Raw genomic sequence first — 15,032 nt, 5'->3', positions numbered from 1 at the left:
TAAAAAAAAAAAAAAAAAAAAAAAAAAAGTTAATTCAGACTCAAAGCCACTGTCATTTTTTTATACCCTTCTGTATTATATAAATTACTTTGTGTAGAAAACTGGTAAAGATACATTTTAAAGATTTTTTAAATCAAAATTAAAAGATAGTTTCTTCCTTTTTAAGGCTGAGTAATATTCTCTGTAAAGATAAACCACAATTTATCTGCTCACCTCCTGATAGACATTTAGCTTGTTTCCAGTTTTTGACTGTTACAAATAAAGCCATTATGAACAATTGTGTAAAAAAGAGGGGAGAGGATGCTCCTATCACATAGGAGATTTCAAGGGTTTTAGGAGCCCTGTGCCAGGAACTTGGGACAAAGACCATATGTATATTTCTTACTATACCACACTCATCCTTCAAATTTCGGCACAGTGTCACTTCCTCCAAGATTCCATCAATGAACCCCCAAACTAAATTCTCTCCCTTTGTTCTACCCTCCCATGGAACTGTAATTTTTCATCACGGTACTTATCACAGTTCTGTACTTGCGTACTGTGTGTCCACAGTGAGACTCTAAGCTTTGGGAGAGCAGGTACAGTGTCTCTTTTGTTCACCCCTGTATACACACACACTTTCAGCATCTAGCACAGAGTCATGCTCCAATATATGTGAAAAGTAAAGCAGACCTTCAGGAGAAGCACAGAGCCATGAGGGATCATAGACACCAACCTCTCTGAGGGGAAAAAAGCTCGTGGTGCTGCTGATAGAAATGCAGAGGCCGTATGCTAACTCGGTAGCTCCAATTAGCAGGTGTGTTATGTTCTTGGACCATGTGTACAGACTGAGGTGACTCAGCTGCCAAGTACCAACCCAGTGAGGATTAGTCACCTCAGCTGATTGGTGGAAGACTGAATGACACCATCAGAATCGATCAGGGACCACAGAATCTTGTGTAGAAAACAAGGACAGATGGTGTTCTCATCACTTCTCCCTTTTTTTGAATGTGGGAGCCTTTGGAAAAGAATGCAGAACTTTGGTATCTAATGAGAACCTACTGTATAGCTCAGGGAACTCTACTCAGTGCTCTGTGGTGATCTAAATGGGAAGGAAATACAAAAAAGAGGGGATATATGTATACGCATAGCTGATCCACTTTGCTGTACAATAGAAACTAACACAACATTGTAAAGCAACTATACTCCAATAAAAATTAATTTTAAAAAATTAAACAATTTAATTTCCACTAAGCTTCCATTGAATTCAAAGACAATAAAATAAAGGACTTTTGCTAAATATTAAAAAAAAAAGACTGCAGAACTTTGGTTTTTCTGGATTTTGTTTTGGAAGTAGAAATGATGAGCTTTTAGCTGAGAATGGAGTCCTTTTCATGAGCATGAGGAAGAAAATATTTTCCCAGAGCAAGTTAACCAGGTCCAAAAGGATATACATGAAACATGAGAGAAGGAAAGGTATACAGATAATCCTAAGCACTCTGAAGAATAGCTCATAGAATACAGAAGAGAGAATTAGAGTTGGGGTGGGGGTAGAAGGGGATAGCTCAGTGATTCAAATGAGAAAATATCAGTGTGAGATAAGTTAGAAAAGGACTCCCAGACTTGGGCACAGTGAAGAGTAATCTCTAGATCCAGATAAATCCATTAAGCCCTCTTTGTGTCTTAATTGAGATGCTCTCCCAGACTCCAGTAGGAGCCTTGTGTGTATAAAGAGGGAAATAATAAGACCCATTTGCTTGCTTTCTCTGAAAATCAAATGAGGTGATGCGTGTGAAAGCTTTGTATCTGGAAGTGATGTGGTAGTGTGGTCAGGATAATGATTATTAGTAGAAGAGGGAGAGACAGACTAACACTCTGAACATCTGTGTCACTGGAGTTAGAGGTGCCTTAGAAGATAGCATTTGGGTGAGAATAAAAAGGAGAAGCAGGGGATGTCCAATAGGAGGCACTGACCAATAGGAGGGACTGTAATGGGAATTCCTGATATTGGCAAGGTATGTTTTTGTAAAACTTTTAATTATCGGAACTTCTGCTTAGGTCCTTGCCAGATTGACAGCAGACATTTTGACACATCCATGTCTCGTTGATCATTTCATTTTCCAGAAGATGAAGGTGATATGGGGTACTACCACTCTGGATCTAATTCAAACCAGAATGGTGAAGTGCACATCACAGGAACTTGGGAAGAAGCAGCAGTGTCTCTGTTTTAGATTGGTTGGGAGGTCAAGGCCAGGCCAAGAAGTGAATATGTAGTTTTTTTGTTTTTATTTTATTTATTTTTATTTTTGGCTTAGTTGTGTCTTAGTTGCGGTATGCGAGCTCTCTAGTTGTGGCACGGGCTCAGTTGTTGCAGTGCGTGGGCTTAGTTGCCTCGCTACATGTGGGATCTTAGTTCCCCGACCAGGGATCGGACCCATGTCCCCCGCATTGGAAGGCAGATTCTTAACCACTGGGCCGCCAGGGAAGTCCCGAATATGTAGTTTTAGAAAGGCTAGACTTGCAAGGACAGGAAAAGCAAAGTTCAGTACACTCTCAAAAGTATCATTCTACTTACACAATTACAGTTAAGCTGGTGAAAAACATCCCCAAACACAGAGCTCTCAGAAAATATTGTGAGTTTTCAAAGATATATATTAATACAAAAGATGGAAAGAAAGACCTAGAGTCAAGACATGGATTTCTGAGCATAGTCTCAGGAAAGTGTAAGCCTCTGATAAGCAGGGACAGGTTTAGGACAAAAAAGGACAAAGGATTCTTGTTTTTTCCTAGGTACAGAGCTGAAAAGAAGTGAAAGACCCTTAGCCTGGGGCCAGTGTCCCTGTGTTGAAAGAGAGAAATACACTTCTTTAAGAATGGTCTTTGAATGCCATAGGAAAATGTTAATAATTGCAAGGCTGAGTAATGAACATATCAGTCTCTCTTCTTTTGTGTATGTTTGAAAATTTCCATGATTTTTTTAAAAATTGCATTTGTATTAAAAACTATAGAAAACAGTTGATAAGAGGAACTGCAGTAAGATGAGCACTGAGTCACAGCCCCACCTATACCCAGATTAGTGGTAGGAAAAAAAAGAAGGGAGGGGTATCAGCAAGTGCCACCTTCTTTGAAATAACTAGTAAATTCTTCATTGTTGTGTTACCCTTGGAGAAATCATGCACATATCAGCTTTCAGGAACAATCATTGTGTGTCAGTATGCTGTTTATGTCTCTCAGAAAAACTGGAACAGGCAGAAGAAACTGGGTTGTTAGTGTTTCTAACAGGTCTGCATTGAAGACAGAAGCCCCTCAGGGATAAGGGGCACAGACCTTCTGAGCTACACTGTTTCACAGTTCTGTGTTGAGGGTAGTCCAAGAGAGGCCTCTGAGTGACACCAGACTCCTTGCCTCTGAGGCCAGCCCTGTATTCAGCTGCATCAGCAGCATCCTGACCAACTCATGTGTTTCATGTTCTTCCATGTGGATTTGCTGCCACCATGTGTTTATCTATTAGAATAAAAGTACCAGAAAGCAAGCTGATGGGGGGAAAAAGCAGGATTATGCATAGAAACCATGAAAGACTAAAGAAGGTTACTCTTCTCAGACTCCCTTACTGCTTCTTCCTATTCTCCCCAACTTTTCAGTGTTGGGGTGCCCCTAAGACACTCTTCTCTATTTGTATTCATCCCCTTGATGACCTCATCCAGATTCATTACTTCAAATACCATGTATATGCTGATGACTCTCAAATGCTGTCTCCAGCTCAGACCTGGCAACCAGCCCCCAGTAGCTTTCAGGTAGATGTCTTAGAACTCAACATGTCTAAAACTAAACTCTCTGCTGTCTCGCACCTGCTCCCCTCAGAGTCTTCCCTGTCCAGGTTTGATGGCAAGTTCCTCAGACCCTGACTTCTCTCTTTTATACCCTACATCCAGCCCATCAGGAAATCCTATTTATTGCCTTGACCTTCAAGTCATGTCCAGATTCCAAAGTGCTTTTCACACCCCTGCTACCACCATCCTGGTTTGAGCCGCCCTCATTTCTCACCTAGACTCCTGTTCTTTCTATTTCTGCATTGCTACCTTAATGGTCTCCTTAGCATAAATTAAATCATGACACTTCTCTGCTCAAAAACCTGCACTGGCTCATCTCACTCAGTAAAATCCAACACCATTATAATGCCTTTCGGGCCCTCGTGATCTGCCCTCTTCTTACCTCTGTGTCTTTATCCCTGGCCTAACTTCCCCCCCTCCCCCCGCCCACTCCAGTAACACTGGCCTCCTGAGGTTCCTCAAGAAATCCCAGGCACATCCTTGCCTCAGGCTTTGCACTGGCTGACCCTGGTTGCCCAGGTGCATTTCTGCAGACCTTCACGAGCCACCTCCCACACATTCTCTATGTCTTAGCTCAGATGTCACCTTCTCAAGAATTAAGGCCCACCCACTCTGACCATTCTGCTTTAGAGTGCCACTGTCACTCCTGAACCTCTTTACCCTTAGCATCTTTTTATCTGTGTAGCGTTTACTCCCTTCTGACATGCTCTATAATTTGCTCACTTATTTTGTTTACTGTTTACCTCCGTCTGCTGAAATGTAAACTCCATGGGAAAAGTGGTCTTTTGTTCTGTTCACTGGTGTATTCCATGAGCCTAGAACAGGACCTGCCTCAATAAAGTACTGATAGAAAGAAAAATAGAAACTGTCAGAAAGGAGGAAGGATCATCAGTGTCAGGACAGCCGGGAGGCCCAGCAAGATAGGAACTGAAGACTCTCCACTGAGTGATAACCTGGGGAGCTTCTCTTTTGTCAGGGGACCCAGTGGAGGGGTCTGCACTCTGTGCCTCTTAGGGAGGTGATGGGCTGAGGGAGGCTTAATTTCTATTTCTGAAAGGGCAGAAGCTCAGTCCTCCTAGCACCTTAGAGGGCCTGTCACCAGCCAGCTGTGGAGGCCTGTCTTAAGTGATCTGTGCATTGAAGCTGCCTCTCGTGAAGCCAGCCCCATCCTGCAAACACAGAGCTCAGCAAGAGAGTACCCAACTACAGGGGCGGAAAGCCTTGTGTCTGCTTGTAACACCCTGGAACAGTACTCTGTAACAAGCCCCTTTTACAAGTTAATGAGTGAAAATGCCAATTTTAAAATTATTTAGCGGTTACTAAGAGGTTTATTTGTTAGGCTCATTAGTCCTTTTAATCAGAAGTCAGTCATTCTCTTTGCTGTCATAGTAGCTTTTCAAACCATTCGGTGCCTGGTTTAAGAGGCATTGAATCTTGAGAGAACATTGAAGTCATTTGCAGTTATAAGACCACTGGGACTTCGTCTTCTCCTAATACTTTTAAGAAAGTTGTTGGCTTGAATTTAGTTGTTTTATTTTATTTAAAAAATAGGTATTTACTTTGAATATATATTACTACATATAAATTTATTGTCCCTTATGAAAAGCTGGTTGTTACTTTGATAGTTAGCTTTTCTCACTTTTTTAGACTTTACCAGTAGATTTTTGCTAATTTGATTAAATAGCATGCTTGTTACTTGTCATAATTATCATAGAATTGTTTTTATTATTTGGGATAAGCCATGATGGACCATTCTGATAAAAGCCGGCAGGAAATCAAGGCTCTCCTCTCAGAGTACCTTGTGGAGACAGTATTGTCTAGTTGGGTCGGGAAGCCCAGCTTATCAAAGTCTTCTCACACTTTGTTTCCTGTGAACCAGGACATGGTTGTGATGACTCATTAGAAAGGAGCTTGGAGTTGGTATTTGGGGGATTGTTTCCCTGCCTGACATGGGGTGTAGATGACAGTGTGCTGATTCTGGGGGTTGGGATAATAACTCAGTACTTTTCCTTTCCTTTCTCACAGTTGTTTCCTCTCTTTGCTCCTGGTGGCTGCTGTGGTTTGGAAGATCAAACAAAGTTGTTGGGCTTCCAGACGTAGAGAGGTAAGCCTCAGTGGTTAAAGATTAATGAATCCCTGTAGGAACATTTTCCTTCGTATTTCCCTTAAGCAAGTCAGTTTTGCTATTTAGTGATAATTGATGGATATATCTATAGAGAGAGTAATGTATGGTCAGTAGACTTCAATCAGTGCTATGTAAGCTATAGTTCATTCTGCACCACATGGTTTTAACTTTCTAAAAGGAAACTAAGAATCATACTGACTTACAGGTGAAGTCAGTTTTTTTATCCTTCCTACCAGAAGCTGGTTCCTTAGCTCAGGCTGGAGATCTGAAGGCTTAGTAGCACAGCCTTTACAGGAGCCTTTCATGAGGATGAGAGTAAAATATCAAAAGTTTCTCATTATTCAAGGAAAGATAAATGTGTGTCTAATTAAGTATTTGCTTGAGTTCTATTTATTAATGAGTGTTGATTTATTTCCAGAGCTCCATTCCAAAAGTAATATTAATAAGTCCAGAAAATATTTATAATTGGCAAATCAAATAAACTTGATGAAAAATTACAACACAAAAACTGTTTATTGCAACTTTCACTTGTGTATTTACTCTGCCTTTTAGTCATCATGTCTATTGCATTGTTGCTAAATAGAGGTGCACTAAGATCTAGACTTTGTGCTCTTTGGTTTTCTATATAAAACTTGATCTATAGACAAGATTTAGAGGAGAACAGAAATATCTAAAATCAAAATTCACAAGCATGCAGCACTGTTCATAGAACATTAGTGTCTGTAATGGGGTTAAGATAGGCTTCAGGATATGAGCCTCTTCCTGGGGGCCGTGACACCTTTTCTGACCCATGTAAAGGTGATGTTATCATAGAGGTAGCATTACACCCCCTTTATTATGATTTTAAAAATTCAGTGGATAACTTATTCAGAGGTTTTTTTCTTTTTAATAGCTCTATTACTAAGATATTTTAAAATCTCAACAAATAGCACAGTATTCTGAAAAAATATGTTATCCAAATGTGTAATAAAAAAGTGAGAAGCCATATAAACTAGTACCAAGGAAGGAATCAAAAACTTGTCAAGATATTACTCTCTCCACAAAGGGTATTAGACCCAAGGAGTTTCAATTTGAGATGAGCTTATGGAGATAATAATAGTCTATTCCTTCTTGGGTGCTTATGAGAATTAATTATTTCTAAAATGTATAAACGGTTCCAGGGTAAAGGAAAAGATGGGAAGCCTAAAAGAATCCTGATACATTTTATGCTTAGAAACCTTGAAACCAAAACCTGAGAAATGTAACACCAAAAAGTAAAGACCAGTTGTATAATGACTGTACGTGCAGCAGTCTAGTTTACCAGTGTAGAAAAGGGATCATTTCACACCAGAAAACCTACTAGGATATGTTATATCAGTGGGTAAAAAAATAAAACCTAAATTTTCGGTAGTGGCCAAGTAATCATTTAGTCATTTATTGATATTAACACTCATTCCTAGTTTAAAAACAAAACTCTTAGTAAACTCAAAAATAATACCTCCTCAACACTCTGAAGAATAACCAGATAACCAACATCACCCATGATAAAAAAAATTAACTAGAGTTTGTACCCAATAAAATCCAGACAAGTTAGTCATATTAAGAACTGACATTTGAGCATTTCTAAATTGCAGGCACTGTTGTAAGAGGTTTTATATAGATTAACTAATTTAATCCTCACAACAACCCTATAAAATAGTGACATTGGTCCTGTTTCACAGATAGAGGAACTGAGGCTCAGAGAGGCAAAGTAACTTACCCATCACCACACAATTACAATAAAGACACCAAACTGGGCTTTAAACTTAGGACTTCTGTCTTCACAGACCATGTTTCTAATCACAAAGTAGTCCCCATAGTCACTTACTTTTGTTCTGGGTATTCTAGACTCTGCACTAAGAGAAATAGAAATAAGAAGTTTTGTTACTTTCGGAAAGGGAATAAAATTATTATTTTCATATAAGATGATTAAAACATCATATAGATTTACCTGCATAAAATTACTAAAGTATATAAAAAATAAACAAATGAATAACATAGAAGACAAACAACCAACTGGAAAATATTTGCAGTGTACATGAAAGAAAATAAGATGAACACCTTGCAGAAAAGAGGTTTTCCCCCAAAAAAGTATGCTTATTACACAGTTGATCAACCAATAAACTAAGCTTTTACCTTTGTGACTTAAAATTTCTCTGTTACTGTGAACCTGACCATTCAAAATATATTTTATCTTTTCTAAAATATCGTTCATGATTTATCCCTCTCAGAACTGTAGAAAAGTGATGTGATATTTTTTATAACAAAAATAATAGCTAATACTGCTTAAGTCATTGCTACATACCAGGCCCTATTTTAAGTGCCTTTACTCACATTATCTCCTGCACTTGTCATAAAGGAACTAGACTGGGAACTGGAGGCGGGTAGGCACTCTGTCTCACTGTGACTCCACACTTAGAATAGCAGAGAACCCAGAGGAGGGTTGTTGTTATATGTATTTGTTGAGTAAATGAACCAATAGCTTTGTGAGATGTAGGAATGTGATTATTGACACGTTAACACAATGTTTAATATAAAAATGCCCTTCTAAAACAGAGCCATGATCTATCCAGCCCAAGATTCTGTCTCCTACAATAGTTCCAAGGAAGTGGTTGAAGTAGGGCCTCATTGTCTTCCACAGCATGACCTCAGAGCTTCAGTGACATGCCCAGATTTCTGATATCCCTAATGATATATGATTGACAACACACCACGTACTAGGCACTGTGCTAGTTAAAGCATCTCATTTAATCCTACTGATACTTTTATGGGATTAAAAACCCATTTCAGAGAGGAGGGAATTGAAACCCAGAGACTTTAAACACCTTTTTTAAAGTCACACAGCTGGAGAGTGTTGAAGCAGATATTCATATCCAAGCCTCCCTAAATCCAGAGCCCCTAGTTGTCCCTCTGCTCTGCAAAACTTCATGGTTTTTTGTGTTTAGCTTATACCACCTCTCTGAATAAAGAGCTCTTTCAGTTCCTATCTACTGTGTAACAAAGGATAGTTTTTGTTGCTGTGTAAATACTTGGTTCAAGTTTCAGCAGGAAAAAAGAAAGCCTGGCTTTAATCTAGTAATAAAAATATAAGGAGATAGGATAATTTATTTTATGTGTTTAACAAGCAGGCATCATAGCATTATATCCATCAGTACATTAGTATGTATCTCTAACAGATAAGGACTTTTTCTTTAATATAACAATACTGTCATCACAGCCAACAAAATTAAAATGTTAATACCTGGTCCATGTCCAGTTTTCCCCAGCTGTCTCAACAATATCGTTTTGGACTTGATTTGTTTGAATCAGGGAGGATGAGGTATTTTTAATATGTAGTATTCTCTAATAAAATCCCCTCAGTACTCTTTGCATTAATGATTGCTGTATTACTTACCAGCAACTTCTTCGAGAGATGCAGCAGATGGCCAGTCGTCCCTTTGCCTCTGTAAATGTTGCCTTGGAAACAGATGAAGAGCCTCCTGATCTTATTGGGGGAAGTATAAAGGTGAGATTGTATTTCAAAAGTCCCTGTGACTTAACTTATCAAAACTCATGCTTCTAAGTCTGGGGAACCAGAGAGAGCAAGAGCCTCATTCTGTTGCCTCTTATGTTATCCTCTCTCTTTCTTCTTAACAGTAAGTCCACACACTGAAAGTGTCAGGTATTCTTTTGCTTTCATTTTCTAATCTTTGATTCATGTTGTTAAGCAGTCTCATATTCAGGGAATTTAAAATTGTAAATAACTTGTCTGATATTCTTGTAAGTTTTCTATGGCATGATACTTGAAAACTTGAAAATAGCTAAATTGAACCATTGTTCCTTATAAGTATTTTGGGGGATTTTTTAAAAGGGGAAAAATCATGATTGACTATGAATTCTGTAGTCAAAATAAATAATTCTGATCCCCCCACCATGATGAAGAAAATGATAAGACTTTCTCTTTTAACAAAATGATGAAATATTTCAGATACTCTTGGGAAACAGCTATATGTTCATGGAGATATGTATACACACACATCTATACATATGTATGTGTGTGTATATATATATATATATATATATATATATATACATATGTATATGTATGTGTATATATATTTTATATATATATATATATATATATATATATATATATATATATATAATGTCCTAACATACTTATTAAAGCATTACTGAGCTTACAGGAAGTATGTGAGATTTCCAGGGACCACTCTCCTTTCCCTCCTCCAAAAAAGAACAAACCATGAACCAAAACCAGAGCCATGCGTGGTCTAAAGTGGTTCTAGACTGGTAACACACCACATCTCACAGCTGAAGTAGATGCAGATCCTGTCTGAGGGAAAACATACCCAATTCAGCCATGTAGGACTCCCATAGATCAAGACCAAGGAATCAGTGATCACCAAGGACAAAAGAGAAAAGCCATGAATAAGAGTCAGCAGAAGCAACAGAAGTGGCATCTAATGAAGATAATATAGCTCTGTATGAAATGTTTAAAGAAACAAAAGATAGAATCATAAAGATGAGGAAGCCATGAGAGTCAAGAATGGCCAATCACACCTGAAAAAGAACCAAATGGAACTGTTAGAAATGGAAAATACAGTAGTTGAAATTTTTAAAATAATTCAGTTTACATGTTAAACAGCACATCAGACACAAGTAAGGAGAGAGCTTTTGAGCTGGAAGATGACTCTGAAGAAACTACACAGGCTGCAGAACAGAGAGACAAGGAGATGGAAAATATGACAGATAATGAGAATATGGAGGATAGAATGAGAAAACTTAACATATATATTATCACAGTCCCAGAACAAATGAATGGAGGAGAGGCAATATTCAAAGAGCTGAGAATTTTCCAGAACTGATGGAAGACATGATTATACAGATTCTAGCAAAACATATTGTAAGCAGGAGTAAGGAAAGAAAGCAGAGGGAAGGCAGGGGAGAAAGAAAACTACAGTTGGGTTTATCATAGTGAAACTGTAGAACTCCAAAGACAAAGAGAATGTCTTAAAATTAGCCAGAACAAAAAAAGATCACTACAACATGGAGAAATTGGAACCCTTGTGTACTGTTAGTGGGAATGAAAATGATGCAGCTGCTGTGGAAAACAGTATTTCTCTTCCTCAAAAAAATAAAAATATGGCTTCCCTGGTGGCGCAGTGGTTGATGCCGATGCAGGGGACACAGGTTCATGCCCCGGTCCAGGAGGATCCGCTCAGCCTGTGCGTCTGGAGCCTGTGCTCCGCAATGGGAGAGGCCACAACAGTGAGAGGCCCGTGTACCAAAAAAAATAAAAATAGAATTATTATATGATCTAGCAATTCTATTTCTGGGTATATATCCAAAAGAATTGAAAGCAGGGTCTTGAAGATATATTCGCACACCGTGTGCATAGCAGCTTTATTCACAGTAGCTAGAAGTTGGAACCAACCTACGTGTCCATTGAGGTATGAATGGATAAACAGAATGTGGTATATATATACAATGGAATATTACTCAGCCTTAAAAAGGAAAGAAAGTCTGACCAATGCTACATAGATGAACATAGGTGAAACTTGAAGACATTATGCTAAGTGAAAGCCAGTCGCAAAAAGACAAACGCTGTATGATTTCACTTATATAAGGTACCTTGAGTAGTCAACTTCAGAGAGACAGAAAATAGAATGGTAGTTGCCAGGGTCTTGGGAGAGGAAGGAATGGGGAGTTGCCGTTTAATGGGTATAGAGTTTCAGTTTTCCAAGATGAAGGAGTTTTGCAGATGGATGGTGGTGATGGTTGCACAACAATATAAATTACTTAATACCACTGAACTGTATACCTAAAAATGGTTAAGATAGTAAATTTTGTTATGTGCATTTTACCACATTAAAAAATAACTGGGGAAAAAAAGACAGATCACCTACAAAGGAATGACAGAGTGACAGCTGACTGACTTCTCAGGAGCTACAAGAGAGAAGAAGAATGTCTTCAAAGTATTGAAAGAGAAGAACTGCCAACCTAGGATAGTGTACCCAGTAACTACCTTCCAAGAACAAGGATAAAATAAAGGTAGATATCCTTAGATTATGGGAAATACCGAGCACTTGCCACCAACAGACGTGTATAAAAGAAATGTCTAAAGGATGTGCTAGAGAGGAGGGAAATTACCCCAGGAGGGTGGAATAAGAGGGAATAGTGAGTAAATCAGATGGTAAACATGTGCCTAAATCTAAGCAAGCGTTGTCCTGATAAAATAGTGATAATTTGTGGGATTGAGAAGAATAGACAAGCCTGAGTGACACCCCGTGTCACACATATGGCACAGCCGGCTGCTCTTTAAAATGCTGTCTTGACTTTCTTGTCAGGACACCACACACCTTCTGGCTGTTCTGTGCTCTGTATTCTTCGTTCAACCCTCTTCATCTCCCAACATCTTGTAACAGTCGTGGCCATCTCAGGCTCAGTCTTTGTGCCTCTTCTCACATCTTTTACACCTACACCATTGGTGATTGTCTTAGTCTGTTCAGGCTGCTATAAAAAGTATCAGAGACTGGGTGGCTTATAAATAATGGAAATTAATTTCTCACAGCTCTGGAGGCTAGGAAACCCAAGATCAAGGTGCTGGCAGATTAGGTGTCTGGGGAAGGCTTGCTTTCTGGTTCATAGATAGTGACTTCTAGCTGTAATCTTTTTTTTTTTCTTTTTTGGCCACATCATGCAGCTTGCACCATGGGATCTTAGTTCCCCGATCAGGGATTGAACCTGGGCCCTTGACAGTGAAAGTGCAGAGTCCTAACCACTGGACCACGAGGGAATTCCCTCTAGCTGTAATTTTACGTTGTAGAAGGGGTGAGGGAGCTCTCAGGGTCTCTTTTCTAAGGGCACTAATGCCATTCATGAGGGCTGTGCCCTCATGACCTAATCATCTCCCAAAGGCCCTACTTCCAAATATTATCACATTGGGTATTATAATTTAACATATGGGACTTCCCTGGTGGCTCAGTGGTTAAGAATCCACCTGCCAGTACAGGGGACACAGGTTTGATCCCTGGCCTGGGAAGATGCCACATACTGCGGAGCAGCTAAGCCCATGCACCACAACTGTGGAGCCCACGTACCGCAACTACCAAAGCCCACCTGCTCTCGGGCCTGCGTGCCGCAACTACTGAGCCCACATGCTGCAACTACTGAAGCCCATGCGCCTAGAGCCCATTCTCCACAACAAGAGAAGCTACCATAATGAGAAGCCCACGCACCACAATGAAGAGTAGCCCCGGTTCGTCGCAACTAGAGAAAGCCCAAGCACAGCAACGAAGACCCAGCGCAGCCCCCCCAAAAAATTTAGCATATGAATTTTGGGAGTACACAAATATTCAGACCATAGCAGTGATCTTATCCATCATGTATTTAAACACCATGATGTTTAAACCTCTCCGCTCAAACCTCTCCTGTGAGTATCCAACTCATATATCAAATTGCTTGCTCAGTGTTCCCACTTGGATGACTTATAAGCATCTTAACAAATTTAACATGTTCAAAACTGAGTTCTAAATACTGTTCCCCACACCTGCTCCTCTGGCATAACTTCCCCAACTCATCATCCTAGTTGCTCAGGCCAAAATTGTCCTTGACTCGTCCTTGCTCTCATCCTCATTGGATAGCCAGTCCATCAGCAAATCTTTTTGACTTTATCTTCAAAAATATTTCCTGACCACTGTGCACCACCTCCACTACTGTTACCTATCACCTTGATCTAGGCCATTATCCTCTTTCACCTAGGTTTTTGCAGTTGCTTCATAACTGGTTTCCCCACTTCTGCCATTTCACTCATCTATTCATTTCCCTGCGCTGTAGTCACAGTGGTTCTGGAAATGATTTTCTTCAATTTGAAGAAATTGATGGCACAATTCTAAAGATGGCTCCCAAGATTCCTGTCTTATGGATATTCAATCAAACACTACTCCAGGTTCTGCTATGAAGAGATTGTGCAGAAGTAATTAAAGTCTGAGGGTAGTTGATATTAAGATATAAGGAAAGCTTTCTCTGGCTGGTGGCAGAAGAGGAAGCATGAGAAGAACTTGAGCACCATCAGTGGTTTCAAGCTGGAGGGACCAGGTAGGGGGGAATGTGAGTGGCCTCCAAGAGAAGAGTGGCCCCTGGCTGATTGCTAGCAAGGAAGTGGGGACCTTAGACCTAGAGATGGAAGGAACTGGATTCTGCCAACTTTAATGAGTTTTGAAGCAGGTTCTTCCCCAGTGCCTCCTGGTAAGAGTGGAATGCAGCTGATAACTTGACTTCCACCTTCTGAAGACAAGAGCTGAGACCCTTGAGACCTTTGTGAGATAGAGCTGAGAATTTTTCCAGAACTCATAGAAGACATGAATAGGACCTATATCCCTAAGCAGAGAGCCCTACAGAGCTCTTGCCTGGACTTCTGACCTACAAAATTGAGATAATAAATAGGTGCTGCTTTAAGCACCGAAGTTTGTGATTTGTTTCATAGCAATAGAAACTAATATAGGGGCATCTTTAAAAATCACATCTAGGGCTTCCCTGATGGCGCAGTGGTTGAGAGTCTGCCTGCTGATGCAGGGGACACGGGTTCGTGCCCCGGTCCAGGAGGATCCCACATGCCGCGGAGAGGCTGCGCCCGTGAGCCACGGCTGCTGAGCCTGCGCGTCCGGAGCCTGTGCTCCGCAACAGGAGAGGCCACAGCAGTGAGAGGCCCGCATACCGCAAAGAAAAAAAAAATCACATCTAAAGGCTGGTGAAGGTGTTTCTTCAGAAACACTGCTTTAGGTAATTCTTTGTTTTTTTCCACCAGACAGTTCCCAAGCCCATTGCCCTGGAGCCATGTTTTGGCAACAAAGCTGCTGTCCTCTCTGTGTTTGTGAGGCTCCCTCGAGGCCTCGGTGGAATCCCTCCTCCTGGGCAGTCGGGTGAGTAGATGAGGGTCATTGACAAATGAGGTTTATGTTTTAGATGTGTGAAGGCTCCTTCCCTTTCGTAGAGAACTTGGTTATAAAAGCGATATTGCATTCAGGCAGACCTCGGAGATATTGCAGGTTTGGTTCCAGAAAACGTCAATAAAGCAAATA

General features: G+C 40.1%; 1 protein-coding gene across 5 annotated transcripts in view; it reads left to right on the top strand.

The window, feature by feature from the left end:
* Nucleotides 1–15,032, top strand: part of ATRN (attractin) — a 163,025-nt gene that overhangs the window by 137,889 nt on the left and 10,104 nt on the right. For 2 of the 5 annotated variants that reach the window (XM_024742908.1, XM_024742909.1), the window contains exons 26-28: nucleotides 5,835–5,913; nucleotides 9,350–9,457; nucleotides 14,759–14,873. In XM_024742908.1, coding sequence (XP_024598676.1) covers nucleotides 5,835–5,913; nucleotides 9,350–9,457; nucleotides 14,759–14,873 — 302 coding nt within the window. Of the gene's footprint in view, nucleotides 1–5,834; nucleotides 5,914–9,349; nucleotides 9,458–14,758; nucleotides 14,878–15,032 lie in introns of all 5 variants that reach the window. The other 3 variants (XM_024742910.1, XM_024742911.1, XM_024742914.1) reach the window with 2 other exon arrangements.

The sequence above is a fragment of the Neophocaena asiaeorientalis genome, unplaced genomic scaffold (assembly GCF_003031525.2).
Source record: "Neophocaena asiaeorientalis asiaeorientalis breed wild unplaced genomic scaffold, Neophocaena_asiaeorientalis_V1.1 scaffold82, whole genome shotgun sequence".
Lineage (NCBI taxonomy): Eukaryota > Metazoa > Chordata > Mammalia > Artiodactyla > Phocoenidae > Neophocaena > Neophocaena asiaeorientalis.
This window is presented reverse-complemented; position numbering and strand designations above follow the sequence as displayed.